The sequence below is a fragment of the Ananas comosus genome, linkage group 1, assembly GCF_001540865.1.
Source record: "Ananas comosus cultivar F153 linkage group 1, ASM154086v1, whole genome shotgun sequence".
Lineage (NCBI taxonomy): Eukaryota > Viridiplantae > Streptophyta > Magnoliopsida > Poales > Bromeliaceae > Ananas > Ananas comosus.
Genome location: NC_033621.1, coordinates 21,148,127 through 21,163,909, shown reverse-complemented (window position 1 = coordinate 21,163,909; position 15,783 = coordinate 21,148,127). Strand labels below are relative to the sequence as shown.

At 34.7% G+C, this 15,783-nt stretch overlaps 2 protein-coding genes across 3 annotated transcripts; both read right to left on the bottom strand.

Moving 5' to 3' along the window:
• On the bottom strand, positions 177-5,882 carry LOC109708470 (putative hydrolase C777.06c). Of its 2 annotated transcripts, none has more exons than XM_020230259.1 (12): positions 5,285-5,882; positions 4,234-4,361; positions 3,957-4,069; positions 2,876-2,917; positions 2,566-2,621; positions 2,058-2,134; positions 1,799-1,918; positions 1,202-1,278; positions 1,059-1,122; positions 887-937; positions 748-796; positions 177-572 (listed from the first exon to the last, which is right to left on the bottom strand). In XM_020230259.1, the coding sequence occupies exons 1-12, from the start codon at positions 5,490-5,492 to the stop codon at positions 454-456; spliced, it is 1,104 nt and encodes a 367-aa protein (XP_020085848.1). In that variant the 5' UTR covers positions 5,493-5,882; the 3' UTR covers positions 177-453. The 2 variants fall into 2 exon arrangements, with proteins under 2 accessions (XP_020085848.1, XP_020085923.1); XM_020230334.1 differs by having other exon boundaries at positions 4,234-4,443; positions 5,285-5,400.
• LOC109716424 (casein kinase 1-like protein 2) lies at positions 7,119-12,968 on the bottom strand. The gene is made up of 14 exons (XM_020241864.1): positions 12,600-12,968; positions 12,453-12,493; positions 11,134-11,203; positions 10,893-11,041; positions 10,432-10,527; positions 10,260-10,330; positions 9,810-9,871; positions 9,539-9,602; positions 9,363-9,447; positions 9,147-9,273; positions 8,938-9,020; positions 8,798-8,858; positions 8,366-8,508; positions 7,119-7,939 (listed from the first exon to the last, which is right to left on the bottom strand). The coding sequence occupies exons 1-14, from the start codon at positions 12,673-12,675 to the stop codon at positions 7,643-7,645; spliced, it is 1,425 nt and encodes a 474-aa protein (XP_020097453.1). The 5' UTR covers positions 12,676-12,968; the 3' UTR covers positions 7,119-7,642.

The following is a 15,783-nucleotide window of genomic DNA, read 5'->3' as shown; positions in this document are numbered from 1 at the left end:
CCCTCATGCAGTTGTCTACTTTGTTTTTCATGGTTTTAACTGATTCATTATAGTAAATGACTCTGTAACAGGATCTGTCAGTGACCTTCAGCAACTATGCATGTTAGATTATGTTGCAATGTACTTTACTTTTTCTTCACAACTTTTTCACAGAAAATACTATGAACCAAGAATAGTTTTCTCACCATCCACAAAATCTTATTATGCAAAAGAATCAATACAAAGTGGCTCTATTCTCACCATCCACAAAATCTTATTATGCAAAAGAATCAATACAAAGTGGCAGGCATTAGGCCAATAATCTGAGCAGGTTACATGGCATGATCATCTGACCCCTTCTTAAAGGATTCAAAATTGAGACAAATTTATTTCTTTCACAAGCTTCATGTAGATTAAACATTATTGTTGTGGAAAAAAAGAATCAGTAAAGAAAATTTGAGAGAATGCCGTAGTCTAGACGTTTACAGGTACGCGGAGGCCATCGTAGCTCAATTGGACATCGAGACCCTCTGTTTCCATCAGCTTGGCGAGATATTCGTTTACTTTGTCGTGGTCCATCAAATGCATCATACCTTGTCAAATACTCGCAATCAGCATAAACAATGTGAAATATCATCAACAACTTTTGTACAGGTTCATTTCAGGAAATTGGTCATTTTTTCAATCACAAGATTGTAAGATAGTATCATGTGATAAAATTAAGAATCACCACTTTGTGATTTGAAAGCAGAATCAGCAGAAGCATACCAGTGAAAAGAGTTCTCGCTGGTTTGATTTTCCGGACTTCATCCAGAGCCTGAGAATTAAGTAAACAGAGTTTCAGAAAAAAGTAAAAATGGCAAAACATAATATAACAGACTAATTTAGATATAGAGAAGATATTAACCCTTGGTAAACCAAAATGTGTTGAAGAAGAACGGTCCGGTCTTAGTGCATCCTTAAAAAAAAAAAAAAAAATCATTATTAGAATGAACATGAAGAATTTTGCAAAGATCAATATTAGAGATATTAGAAACTGCAATGTATCCACCAGTAACACTCAAACAAAGTAATAGTACCAAAATAAGAAGCTTGCAATTTTTGAGAAGCTCGTAAGTTTCTTCCGGTATGTCACTGACATCACTGCATTGCAAATAGCTGTTAAGGAACACAAACTACGAAGGGGCGAAAAACATTTCCATGGTGCATAAAAATGGCTTACCTTATATAGCAAATATCACCAAAGCGAAAACCAAGAGAACGATAGCCGCCACCATGCCAAACAGGTAAAGGAGTCACCTGAACCAGTGGAAGCGTTCTTAGGGGAAGAACATAAATCACCATATTCATCTTACAGAGAAGCCAAAACAAATGATAGCATATACCATACAGTTATAATTTGTTAGGTAACTGGTTTTGGATACTTATTCACGACCAGTTTATATATGTTAATATTCCCCAAGCTATCCAATTGTCAAACCCCATGTCACTATATTACGACCTTCATCCACGTCTTTCGGTCTTTCCCTTTTAGCTTTCTTAATACATCACAGTAACAAAACTAGCAATGAGAACAGTTCCTCAATCTAATTGGTTAATAGAATTCTTAGATTAGCAGGCTGATTTACCATATCTGGAGAGCTAAAAGAATGAATGCAGACCCCTAATTGATCAAGAAAACTTGTGTGGGAAAAAAAAAATATATATATATATATATATATATATATATATATATATATATCAACTGGCAGAGCAGCTGGCATGTAACTTCAAGAATTAAGTTTGATATCAAAAGTAACCTCCTCTTGCTAAGACCAACCTTCAGGTTATGAACGACAAACGGTTCCTCCTCAATTATATTAAATTGCAACTCTGAAACTGCAGCACCAGGTACTACTACACTTGTATCGACTAAATAGTAATGGGTCTTCTTCATTACCTGAAACACACCCAAAGAACATCACGCGGGAGAAGTTAAATACAACATTTTCTGCAATAAAATGAAAATAATTATTTAATCAATCACTCGATTTTGATAAGAATAAGACTGATCGTATTAGAGAAAAGTACTTTTGAACCTCAAAATCGCGTTTGGGCACATAAATCGGGATGTAGGGTTGGACATTGTTTGTCCAGTCACGGAGATCATCAAGACCTGTACCAGAAAAAGGTGCAAAAAGTAATTATGGGAAAATAATAATAATAATGATGTCTATCTTCCGTCCAAATATTCTACGAAAACATCTTTTCGTAACAAATATGTATTTTCAGAAGATAGAAATTAAAAAAAATAAAAAACACCAACAACAATTGACAATATAACTTGTGGAAAAACTCCACAGAAGTAAAGTGTTTAGCGCTAGCGACATCAAAGGTCGTCGGTATTTGGACATCACTCTCAATAGTCTCGACAACTATCAAAAGACAGAGCTGATCATTCACACTCCATGAATAATTTTTTTCAATTAGTTTGCCAGTAAGATTACAAGAGGCTCAAGCTAAAAAAGAAAATCTTCGCCAACCTTGAATCAAAAATCATTTTCTAGTAGTATAAAAGAAAAAAAAAACTTAATGTTAAATAGATACCTCCAATTGCATCTGCATGAGAATGGGTGATGAGGACTGCATCAATTTGTCGTAACCTGACAAATGGTAATTAATAAGAACAGAAGATCATATGAAGACCATGTTGAGTATAAAGTTAACAGAAGATGCAAACAGAAATATATTTGTCCAATCCAAACTACGCCTTACAGGTGAATCAAGAAGAAACTACAGAGAAAACTAAATTAACAGTCAATGGTATTTGCAAATGTGCAGTCATTAGTCAACAGTTCAATTAGTTTTATTGAGCCATGGCAAATTGGCTGGCCAAGAATAAAAATGTAACTCTTACCCGAAAGTAGGAAACCACTGGAGGGCACTATGGTAGAAAAATCTGTAGAATACCATTAACAGAGAAACAATATCAGAAGTGAGTTTCTAATAATAGGTTACTCAACAAGTGCCTTTACTGTTTTTGTTATCTTGTTTTCTCCCTAAATGTGTTGTAAAATGTGATGTCCAATTCATAAATTTGGAGATGGTTACACAAGCATCGAGGTGAATAACAACATGGATAGATTAATTGCAACTAAAAAATATTGTGATCTGCAGATCCTCTAGATACTGAAGACGCACTTTGTCCTGATTTTCAGGAAAGTGTAGGTAGGGAAGAGAAAAAAAAAAAAAAAAAAAAAAAGGGGAAAAAAAAGATAAATAACAACATGATGACTATTTGATAAAGCAAAGCTGAGGGGAGATTTTTAACATCGGAAATAAGAAAATACATTTGACGGACATAAATGGCTTGCTAGTTTTAGCAATAAGTATTACACAGCTTCAATCACCTTACATAAGCATCTATATATAAATATATGAAAATTATCAAGATTTACATTATTGTATATTTCAATCTCTTCAGGCTTATTTGAAATTCTCAAAAACTACGCCCTTCTGCACCCACTATACCAGACATCCTTCGGATTCTCTTGCACGATCCAGGTTTTTGTGTCTTAAAACTTACATGCCATTATAATCACCATACAACATAGAAGATTGATGAGGATTGATATGGGTCCTTTTAGAAAGCTGATATGAAAGAATGGACATTGCATTAGCTAGAAATCCAGTTTATACAAGGGCTAGCTAATCAAATTAACACAAAGCTGGATTTCTTTCTGATAGTTAAATTGAAGACGAAGAATACTTCGACAGAACCTTTACTGCAGTAAACAAACTATCTGCATTCGATCATTTGCAAAATTAATTAACTTAGAATGACTCCTCATGCCAGATGTTTCTTATCAACAAATAGATTATATATAGAATGCAATTAAAAATTAAAAATTAAAAATAATAATAGTATAATTCCCAGGATGAGATTGAAGCCCACAGAGAAAAGGTAGGGGGAAATGGGGAGGTTACATAATGCGTACTTGCCAGCATCGACGAGAATGTTAAATCTTCCTGCAGAGCTGGTATAACGTAAAAGAATGCTCGTGTTACGTCTCCTATTTCTATTGCCTGGTTCAGTTGCTTTTGAGCAAACCTGCGAAGGGCGAAAAGAGCCGTTCGATAAAATCTCAAATAACAGTTGATAGGGGGAAAGCAAAAAGGAAATTGCTCTTAAAAGAAAAGTATATATACACAACTCTCATAATGCAGATCAAAATTATTGGCGAAAGCAATAAACTTGAAAGGTAATAATCTTACAGGACAGGTCTTCGACTGATTAGTGAGGCAGCTCACTCTAGGAATACCTTCACTAGTTCCTGTGCCTAAAAAGATTATTTCAGACTGTCCCAACGGTTCGTGGCTCTCAGCCTCCGTGCCAGAAAAGTCTGAAACGGACAAAGTAGCGAGCCATCTCACGACAATGAATAAAAAAAGTGAGGCCATAGTTTTCCGCCGCCGTTCACAGCACTGCAAACATTAATTCTTATTCTCTTCATCTTTTACAACTACAAGTAAAAAAATAATTAGACCATGCATCTAGTTAGCTTAGCATTTACCCTCCTAATCACCTCTCTTCAAATTAACAAAACCATTTGTGTTGTTCTTATAGTTCACCATCTGCGCTTACGTACAAAATTTATCATGTCGATTCTTCCGACAGTACTAGTCAGCAAACTCAAAAACATGCATCTGTACTAAACTTCCAGATCCCTTGCATTCAATTAGAAAAAATGATGTGTTTTATGTACAATTTTTATATTAGACAAAAAAAAAAAAGAAATTCGATGGATGCTTCAATCACGTAATTTACGATACCTATACCAAATTCACTATTTTTCTAATAATGAGTTGTCTATAATTCCCATCTTTCAATTTCTTGATACAATATATCGAACTTTACCTGAACCTTACAAATTTTGATTTTACTATCCAACTTTACAGCATTCGTAACAATTTGGATAAGATATTATATATTCTCATGACATATATTATAGAAAAGTTAGGTTGGGTAGTGAAGTTAAAAATTTTATAAGTTCGAAACAGCTCTTTCAAAAAGTACTACAAAATTAGCTGGTAAAATTAGTACCTTTAAGAGGAAAGGTAATATTGTTATTTGAATAGGCAACAAAATTGAAACTTTTTATAAAGTGTGGGTAACTATATTAACAAAGGCTTTACTTTATGTAAAGATTCGTACGTTCCCACCAAAAGCGTTACCCAGTTAAAAAAAAAAAAACGAGCGAGAGAGATCTCTCTCTCTCTCTAGAGCTAGAGAGAGAGAGATCTAGAGAGAGAGAGAAGAGCGTACTGGATTGGAGGCGGGCTTGGGGAGCACGCACAAAGGAGGGGCGAGGGGGAGAGCGAGGCGCCGGGCCAGAGACGCCGCCGACGGTGGCGGCGGCGGCGGCGGCGGCGGCGCGTCGGGAAGCTGGGCGAAACGCGGCGGCGGAGCGGAGGAGGAAGCGAGCGGTGGAGGGGATCGAGGGGAGGAGTTGGAGCGCTCCCCCTCCCGCCATGGCCCTTCTCTCTCGCGACTCGCAAGCTCCCTCTCTCTCTCTCTCTCTCTCTCTCTCTCTCTCTCTCTAAAACTCTCGCTTCCCACTGCCTCGGAAATGAAGTTGCGAACGTACGTAACAAAAAGACGAGTCGTTACCCTGCTAATCTCGGCGCCGGATCAGTGCCCCGTCGCCGACTTCATCGGCCGAGCGTGTTGTTCAATTACCGTGTCGAAGTCGGCGATGCAAGGGTGCCACGGCACCGACTCGTCTGTCGTGTTAAAAATTAGAAGCAAGGGTGCCACGGCACCGACTCGTCTGTCGTGTTAAAAATTAGAACCCGGCGGTGTGGGTGTTTCGTTGCCGCTTTCATTCGTGAAGTGGTGCAAAAGTGGCTGATATAGTGATGTGATCGCATTTTTAGGGTTATAGTTCCTTGAATTATTCCATTTTTCCAAAAGAAAAAGACATACCGTACAGTGTGGAACACTCCGAAGTGAAGGAACTTGGCTTCAAAAGGTTGAATTGACTGGCAAAAGTGGGAAGCCCTAGCATCACTTTTTCAATGGGCCATGTTTTCATGTTCTGACTTTCAAATTATGTTTTAGAATAAGATAATTACCTCCTTGGTAAAAATATACCCTCTCCCCAAATCACCGACACAATAAATTTTCATACCAAATAAGTTGATATTAAATATCTTATTTCCGACATTTTAGAGCCATTATGAAAAATCAGATTCAACACTAAGAGAAAAGGTTCTATCGCAAACTGTTGATGTATTGATGTACATGATTCCAACACTTCCGTTGATTCTTATAGGCAACACATAAAATACCTTTTGTAGAAAACTCGAAGTACTTTCCCCTCATTAGTAATCTACACAAGATGCCGAACTACCAATGCTAGTAGTCCTGAGCTTCAACCTTGTCACACACCCTCATCTATAGCTTGGCATATAGTTTTTACTCCCCCAAAATTCAATAAACATCACTATAAACAAATTTAAGTACAGTTTGAATACACGTTCATCATATCCATAAAAACTGATGAAGTATTTGCCGATCCAAGCGGCATTACTATAAACTTATGATGCTCAGACCCTATTCTGAACACCATCTTAAGAACATCTTTGGTAATATTCAGATTGCAAATTTATCTTAAAATACATAAAAAGTCATTAATACGGATACTTTATTATGCTTAGTAGTCATTTTATTCAACTCTTGATTCATCATTTTTCTTCACAAACAACACCGACGCTCTCTAAAACAATACACTAGGTCTAATAAACCTTTTCTCCAATAAGCTTTGCAATTGTAGCTTCAATCTCAGCTCTGCAAGTACCATCCTGTAAAGTGCTTTTAAGATTGGCACAAATAGCACAAAATGAGGAAAATGCAAAATCATATACAAGAACAAACTAAGATATGCTCAGCAATTTAGAAGACCAATAGTTATCATGCTCAAAGAATGATATATAAGTCCTTCTGTTGCTCCAGAAAACCCTAAAAAAAATAAAAATATATATATATTTTTAAAAGCACCATCCACAATACAAAACTCTGTTACGAAAGAATCGCAACACATAACCTGGCCAACAAACTTGATGTAGAAATCCATATTTGATGGGGAAAAGAATAAAAATAATAATGATCCGCAGATAAAATGATTCAATATAGAAACATCTAAGGAGGTAAGAACTATGATTCATCACTCAGATAGAAAAAGAGGTACAAGTTAACTATCCAGCAAAGAGAAACACGAATCCTAACTGCAGTCCTGAACACTTCATTTTAAATACAATTCCAATGGTTTAACACCATTGTCACACTTTGTGGAAACAACATGGGATGTAAATTCCACCCTAACAAAGAATATCCGAGGAAAATAAATAGAATAATAATAACGAGGCCTGAGGAAATAAAAGAGCTCCAAATGTACAAAACCACCTCCCTTCTCCTCACACCCACCCTTCTCATAGTCTTATTAGCCATCTCCAGGAAAAATACCTCAGTAAAGCACTTCAAACCCCAACCACATCCCCACCCGGCCTCTTCATAACCCTCTCTCCCCTCTCCTCAAGGAAAAAGGACATACCAAGTATGTAACTTCCTCCAATCAGAGTGTTGACAAATATGACAATTTCTCATTCAGCGAGTTATAGCTCATTAGTACTTGACCCTCTCATCGCCGTCAAAATTAAGGCCTTCAATGCCTTTAAGAGTTGACTCGTAGTTCCTGATGTTGGACGAGTGCCGGCCAGAAGATGAGCGCTTGGGCTCGGCAGAACCGACCGGAGGTGAGCTCCTCTGAGGACCGGAGAGTTTTCGGAAAGTTCCAGGGCTTGCGTCTGTCGTACGAGTTCGTAATTGGTCAATTTCTGGACCTGCCACATCCCGGCTGCTAGAAACAGCTGCTCGCCTTGAGGATCCACTTGACCGTCCAAGAAAAGTTGAGCTGGATAACTACACCATATAAGCTTTCACGGTCAGGAATTATACTGCAAACAATAACCACTTAACATCTCTCAGGAACTACTTGTGAAATATTCCAAAGGAATATCTTGATCAAAATTAACATGGCGGATCAAAGTTGAAAAGTTGAGTAGAATGCGCATAGCCTTATAGTTGAGTGTCACAGACATCAGATCGAGAAAAAAAATATGCAGGAAAACACACTTAAACAATCATAAAAAAGGGAAATGCCACGAGCAACAAGGAAACCAGATATAGCCCAACAATAGTGATTAAATCTCGAATATCACAATAACGCGCACAAAAGAAGTAAAGACACTAACTGATCTTCTAAAAGCCCAACAACGTCTGATCTAATGATTACAAAATTAAATAGCAACACGCAGGAAAAGCCATCAAAACAAAATAAGAACTCACCATGGCATCTTTAGTACCGGATGAATCATTCACCACAGGAGTCTTCTGCTTTGACAAACTGCCACTATTCACAGCTGGAGGTGTTGCGCGCCGCCTCGAAGGGTCCATTGCTGACCAGCCACTCGCCCTTGCTTCTTCACCACCTACAACAAAATATTCAACAGCTCAGATTACTCCTCCATGAGGTATTCAAGTTTTCAAAATAAATAATAAGATAAACACTTCTCATCAAACTAAGAGCATATAAATCTCGATTAATGATCACTGGAATCAATATAAATCAGATGCCTAGTAGTCAAACTAAAACAAAAATCTTGAATGACTATGTTTTTAAGAGTTTAACATTTGATCAGTTCTAGGAACAGTTGCTTGTTGCATAAATTTCAAGAAAAAGGAAAACTTAGAAAATAATGAGGATGTTAGATGCACTACCTGATTGCCTATCATTTACCATCGGAGGGGCCACACCAGAGCTTGGTCCAGCACCATGTCCCTAACAATTAGAGGAGATTTAGAAACTTCTAGTGAAGAAAATAAGTAAAATACAAACATATATTAAGCATGTGGCTCACAAGAACACGAGGAGGAGCGCCGGTAATCTGCGACTGCTGATACTTCAAAATGGTCCAGTCAAACACATAATCAAACTGAAATCCTACAAAAACAGAAAAATTCACAGAAAATCACCATCCTCAAGTAGCTAAATTATCCACATATTGTGCAGTTATCATAAATTTTCATCTTTGATATCTTCAAATGAAAATCGTAATAGGAAACAAACCCTCGCGGATAAAAAGATCTCTGAACAATCTCTTAAGGTAAGAATAATCGGGCTTATCATCAAAGCGAAGTGAACGACAGTAGTGAAAGTATGATGCAAATTCAGTAGGGTATCCGCGACATAAAGCCTGAAAATCATTCAAAAATTCTTAATCATCACTGAATTGTAATAGAAACAATATGTTGTGTTCAATTCACCAGGTAACAAAGAGATCACCTCAATTGATGTGGCAACTTTTTTCTCACTAATCTTTTCATACTTCTGTTTTTTGGTTCCAGCTTTCAAGCCCTGCCATGGAAGGCTGAAGACAGCAAAAGTACCATATGGTTTAAAAAATCTTATTTAACAGAAGAAAAGGAATAAAGGGTAGGAAAATGAATAAGATAACAAACCTTCCTCTTAAGAAATACATGAGTACGTATCCAAGAGATTCCAAGTCATCCCGCCTGCTTTGCTCTAAGCACCAGAGAAAAAAAAGTATTCAAAATATGAATAAGAATGCAAGCTAAACAAAGCATCTGATGAAAGTATCTAATGCAAGAAGAAAAGTAAAAAACAAAAAAACAAAAAAGTCTGCTGCAATAATTCAGAAGGAAGCATTTTAGAATGCTTGCTATCCAATAAAATGCTTCAGAAATCAGGTATAATGTACACTCTACTTACCGATGCCCAGATGGGTGTTCACACTGGCATACCTAGCAGTCCCAGTCAAATTTTTGTTCTCTCTGCATTATCAGCGAAAACTTTATATGAAGATCTGGTTTAATAGCTAATTAATAAGGGATTGCTAATTATTAAGTGTAAAAACACCAGAAGTCAAGTTAGTGATACCATTATAATAATGTGGTATCAATGGAACAAATTTGTTGCTTCAGCTCTCTATATTGATATTACAACAAACATATTGCATATCCAAGAAGAAATGATTTAGAATTTCTGTTTCTCTGTTGACAACCCATATTTTTATGGGGAAAAAGATTTACACTTTCAAGATTCATACCATTCACAAAATCTAAAATATAAAATGAAGTGGTGTATTTAGCTACTTGAATCATCACTCTTTTCACACGCTCAAGACAGCAGACCAAAGAAAATAAGGAATGCAATAGATACCTGTATGGTATGTGCTGGTGAGTTGAAGTATCCCTATACTTCTTGGCAAGACCAAAATCAATAATGTAGACCTGGAGAGGAAAAAAGGAAAGTAACAAAATGAAACAGATCATAAAATCGACAGTAAAAAGTGCTAAAAAAGAACTACATTCAAGGAAATTCAATAGGCCACCTGATTAGCTCGCCTTCCAAGACCCATTAGAAAATTATCCGGCTTAATGTCTCGATGCAGAAAAGACTTTGAGTGGACGAATTCCACTCGATTAATCTAAGTAGAAAAGTTAACACGAGTTACAAAAAGTAAAATCAACATAAAGAAAACGAAGAACAAAATTTGAGCATGCTGAGAAGAAAATACTAAGATAGACGTGTAATTACAAACGATGTTTAAAAGAGAAGGTGCACTTCCTCACTAAATATGTTAGCATGAAATGAACACAAATGACAAGGCACAAAGCACCACAAAGAAAAGAGGGCCTTCTATTACATGAGCCAAATAGTTCCAACATGAGGGACACATGTACAAAAGAAAAACAGTGGCAACAGATTATGCAGAGGCGTATTGGACAAATAAAATAGCACAAGAAAATATAGCGGTTATGGTAAATCACAGCATGTACGGTAATACGTTACCATCTGATCTGCAAGCATCAGAACAGTCTTTAACGAGAGTTTTCTGCTGCAGAAGTTAAAAAGATCTTCGAGACTTGGTCCCAATAAGTCCATCACCAAGACATTATAGTCTCCTTCAACGCCAAACCATCTCACATTTGGAATTCCAGCTGCCAAAACCATAATAAAATGGAAGAGTATATGTATCAAAAGCCATTATTTGTCAGTAACAAGTCAAAAAGGAAGGAGAATGTTCTATTACTTCCTCCTAGTAGAATCCTATACAGCTTTGACTCGTATAGTAATTGAGGATGTTTTGTCTTCACATTTTCCTGAAAGAAAGAAAGTGTATGTCATTTTAAACCACCAGAACATTATCACAATAGCAAAAGCAAATTCAACAAAAAAAAATTGGTTTATAATTATAACAAGCATAAGAAACTGAATAATCTACATTAGGACAAGAAAAGGGTACAAGGTAGTTGCAAGAATTATATACTAGAGATATTCATTAAAAAAATAAATTTGCATACAATTCAGATATCATTCACGAAGACAATAATGCAAGCAGTTTAAAGAGAAACTGTCATTGAAAAAATATGAAGACATCCTTAAATCTTGACAAGAGGATCAAGGAGCATCTTGTGTCGGTAAATATCCATGCAATCCCACACTAACATGTTATAACCATATGGAAGATCACCTAAAACTGAGCAAGTGCAATACCCCTATAAGCAGCCTAATCCTGGAAATAGCAACAATGCAGGTTTGTGATGTCCCCATCAACAACCCACAGGCGTGGTAAATAATAGATACTAAAAAATAATTACTTCCTCTATGGAATGGCAGTTGGATTTTGCCTAGTCAACAGCTATCTCTAATGTACTCTTCAGTCTAACCCTATAGATAACACCCTTCTTCTATTTCACCAGCTCTCTCTGGATCTGGAGTCTTCCACTTCTGTCGCGCCTGTATTTTTAGAATGACCTTTTACAACCTCCAACATTAAAATCACAGCTCAAATAGGCATCCTTGCTAGCTGTTGTCTTTTTTACTTTTTTCTTTTTCTTTTTCCTTTTTTGAGTAGCAACTGTTATTCCGTCTTAGCAAAGACTCATCTAAAGTTCTAACCAAGCAAATCAAACTTGTATTTTGTTTGAATCAAACTTGACAATAAAGAACTGTCATGCGGTTAACATAGGGTGGAGCTCGGCGAAGCTAGAAACAAGAACTGATTAAAGCGGGGCAAAAAGTACTAGGATCTGCCGATCTCGACTTAAAGAAGGTAGTAAAAAAATTACATATAACGCTCTACATATATCTACAACAAACAAAGGTAAATAATGGAGCAAATCAACATACACACAACTATTTCCTAATTGCCTCGGAAGTAATCTACAAAGCTAGCAAAAGAAATCTAACACCACTACAAACATTAATAATCAAGATTGAACACCTAAAACTGGCACATGACCTAATAGTAGGAGAAAAAAGGGATGACACATATAAAGCAAAGATCTAACATCAATATTAAGCAGGCCCAACACACAAGCACTGCTCTCCCGAAGCTACGATACTTACAAGCTTAATCGCGACCTCCTCGTTCGTCTGAACATTAGTACCTATACAAAGTAACCAGAACATCATTCAGAAACCCGTAAAAACCAAATCTTTATCCTTCTAAAAGCTCAAAAAAATTACGAAGAATTTCCCAAGATCAGCGCGAACCTAGATAGATCTCCCCAAAGGAACCGCTCCCGATCTTGCGACCGAGGCGGTACTTGCTCCCCACGCGAGGCTCCATCTCCGCGGATCAGAGACACGAAACCCTAGCCCTAAAACCAAAACCCCGTGGAAGCTCCGATCGGAAGGGCAGGAAGGGAGATCCGAAACTAGGGATTCGATTGCCGAGGGAAGTCGCCTCCTGATTGGTCTAGGGTTTTTGGTTTCGGTAGCACCGAGGAAGAGGAAGAGGAAGAGGACGAAGACGACGAGAAAAAGGGGGAGGGGGGCGGGCGATGGAGGAAAGGTCGGGAAGCGTCGAATCGAAGCACGCCTCAATCCAAATCGAACACAGCGGTCCGATTGCGGCACGAAAGAGACGAAGGGAGAAAAAGAACCCTTCCTTACCCCTCTTATTATTATTCTGTTTAATTAATTAATTAATTAATTAATTGGGTTAAGTAATTGGGTTAATTATACTAGAGTTATCTCCGTAGCCATCGGTTGTTTGGTTCGGATATAAGTAAAATTTAAAATAAATTTTTATTTAGATAAAAATTAGAGTATCGGCAGAAATAAAAAAAAATAGTGTTTGAATTATTAAGAAGAATAAGAGAAATAATTGGTAGTAAAAATTAAGAAATAACTATCTCGCTTTCTGAACCTATGGCAGTATAAACTTTCCACTTTCATTTTTTAAGTAAAGTAATATGCATTTAAATTGGTGAGTTTAAAAATGATTAATAAAATTGAATAAAAATTATGGAGATAAATAATTTAATATTTTGAAATAAAAATTACAAAACAACATGCCATTAAGGGGTGGGAATAATAATTCCTAACTCTTCCAATTCTTGTTTGGATACAAATGAAAGGAATAAGATCTTATTCCCCCTCACCCCGTTTGGCTCGGATATAAAAGGGGGATAAGGAGGATATCCCTCCCTTTATACCCAAACACAATTTTTTCATAGTGAGAACAAGTGTTCCCACCATAACGGATCACCCGTTGCCAAGCTTGTTCCCAAGCTTGTTCCAACCCACTTGAGAGAGAGAGAGAGAGAGAGAGAATATTTAAATATAAATTTTTAAAATTTATAATTTTATAACTATAATTAATAAATTAAAATTTTAAATTTTATTAAAGTTTAAATTTTAAATTTGATATGGTTAGTTTTTAAATTTTAAATTTGTTATTTTATAACTTTGAAATTTAAATTTGGTCTGAAATTTAAATTTTGATATTTAAAATTAAAAATTTTAATATCTAATTTTAAAATTTAAAAGTTAAAATTTTAAATTTAAAATTATAAGTTTAAAATTCAATTATAGGAATAATATTATTGTTTTCTATTTATAACTACCAATTATTCCTCTTATTCTCAAAAATCATCCAAACACAATTTTTCTAGTTCCAGCTTATACTCACAATTTCATCCAAACAAAAAAATACCCTTATTTCTACAAAAATCCATACTTGTACCTATTCTCGGTATAACTAGTTCCTACTAATTCCCGATCCAAACGGAGCCCTATGTACTCGAACCAAACTGGGTGTTAAGGACTATTTTATTCTTCGATAATTTTTTTAATAAAAACTAAATTATAGAAAATTTTTATGTAAATACTTTTTTTTTTTATTATTCTTCTCTGACTTTTAAAAATCTATATTTTGTCCCTTAAAAATTTCAAAAATATTTTCAGGGGACACGATGTTAATGGAGCGGGCAAAATGATAAAACTATCCTTAGTTCCTCTATAAAGAAAAAAATAATATGTCATTTTAAAGGTCATTTTTATTATAAATTATAAGAAATGAATAGAATAGTAATGGAACCCTGATAGAGGAGTTAAATACAATAAGTTGAAATATTGAGAGAGTAAAATATAAATTTTTAAAAATTAAGAAGAAAAAGTAAACAAGCAAATATTTATAATGGGGTCTTCTCTAATTTAGCCAAAAAATTTAAAAAAAATATTTTTAAATTTTCACCTATTTGGTATTAAAAAATTAATATTTTTAGAAAGCTACTTTTCTAATTTTATGGAAAGCTAGTGTTTTTCTTTTTTGAGTTTTGTTTAGGAAACGAAAACACGATTTTTCCATCAAATTTGAAAAATAACTTTTCAAAAATGTTAGTTTTCTTTGAAACTAAACTGGCGAAAAGCTTTAAAAGAAGTTTTTTCATAAAAATTTATTTTCTCGAAAAAGAAATTTTCACACTTTTTCTAGAAACACAACTCTATAATCTTTACAACCCTTGATCCAATAGTTTAAAAAATTAAACAATCTATTTTTGATTTTTAGTGTTAAAAAAATTAATAAGACTAATATGGTGATTATAGCCTTTAGATGAGCTAAGTTGTAAGATTACAACAATAGAGTTGTAACTTTGTAAGTTCGAATCTTAGTTGGAACTCATAGCAATACTACATCTACATACAACTAGCCTAGTGGTTGGTACCCGAGACCCAAGTTCGAATCTTAGTTGATTCATATTTCTAGCTAAGTTTATTTCTAAATGAAATAAACGAACCAGGTAGAATGCGACCTTTCTCTAAAAAAAAAAAAAAAAATACAACTAGCCTATCTAAAGACTAGTTTTCTATCACCTACCACATTAAATTTTTTTAGTTATTAAAACCTAATTTGGATTTTAAGTTTGGGATATAAGCAGGAATAACAAAAGTTATTTCCGCTATTATGCCAAACGGGATGATTTTCGACCAGAATATTTTATTCCTGTCAAACCTTGCTATTCTCGGTTATCCCAGAATAACTTGGGTTTTGCTATTCCACCATTTTAGTGGAATAGTGCTATTTCAATATTTAATTTCAAACTTTATTAAAATTATAAATTGAATTAAAACTAAATTATATAAATATAATATGTTATATATTATAATATATTATGTTCATTATAAAATTATTAATTGTACTATATTAATACATATTATTTATATTTAAATATTATAAAAAAATTTATAATAAATTATATTTAAATATTATAATAAANAAATTTTAAAATTTATAATTTGTAATCTCAAAATTAAAATTTATAATTTTAAATTCTAAATTTAAAATTTAAAAATTAAAATTTTTAAAATTTAAAATTTGATATTTTATATTTTTCAAATTTAAATTTGGTCTGAAATTTAAAGTTTAAAATTTTGAATTTAAAAATTAAGA

Bases quoted from the DNA above. Each gene is read 5' to 3' on its own strand.
- LOC109708470 (XM_020230259.1), bottom strand. From the start codon at position 5,492: ATGGCGGGAGGGGGAGCGCTCCAACTCCTCCCCTCGATCCCCTCCACC. The intron at 4,070-4,233 runs GTAAGATTATTA...CGCCCTTCGCAG, and splicing joins ATCAGTCGAAGACCTGTCCT to GTTTGCTCAAAAGCAACTGA. The intron at 938-1,058 runs GTACTATTACTT...TTTTTTTTTAAG, and splicing joins ATTGCAAGCTTCTTATTTTG to GATGCACTAAGACCGGACCG.
- LOC109716424 (XM_020241864.1), bottom strand. From the start codon at position 12,675: ATGGAGCCTCGCGTGGGGAGCAAGTACCGCCTCGGTCGCAAGATCGGG. The intron at 11,042-11,133 runs GTAATAGAACAT...TGGTTTTGGCAG, and splicing joins TAGGATTCTACTAGGAGGAA to CTGGAATTCCAAATGTGAGA. The intron at 8,509-8,797 runs GTAGTGCATCTA...ATTTTGTTGTAG, and splicing joins GGTAAATGATAGGCAATCAG to GTGGTGAAGAAGCAAGGGCG.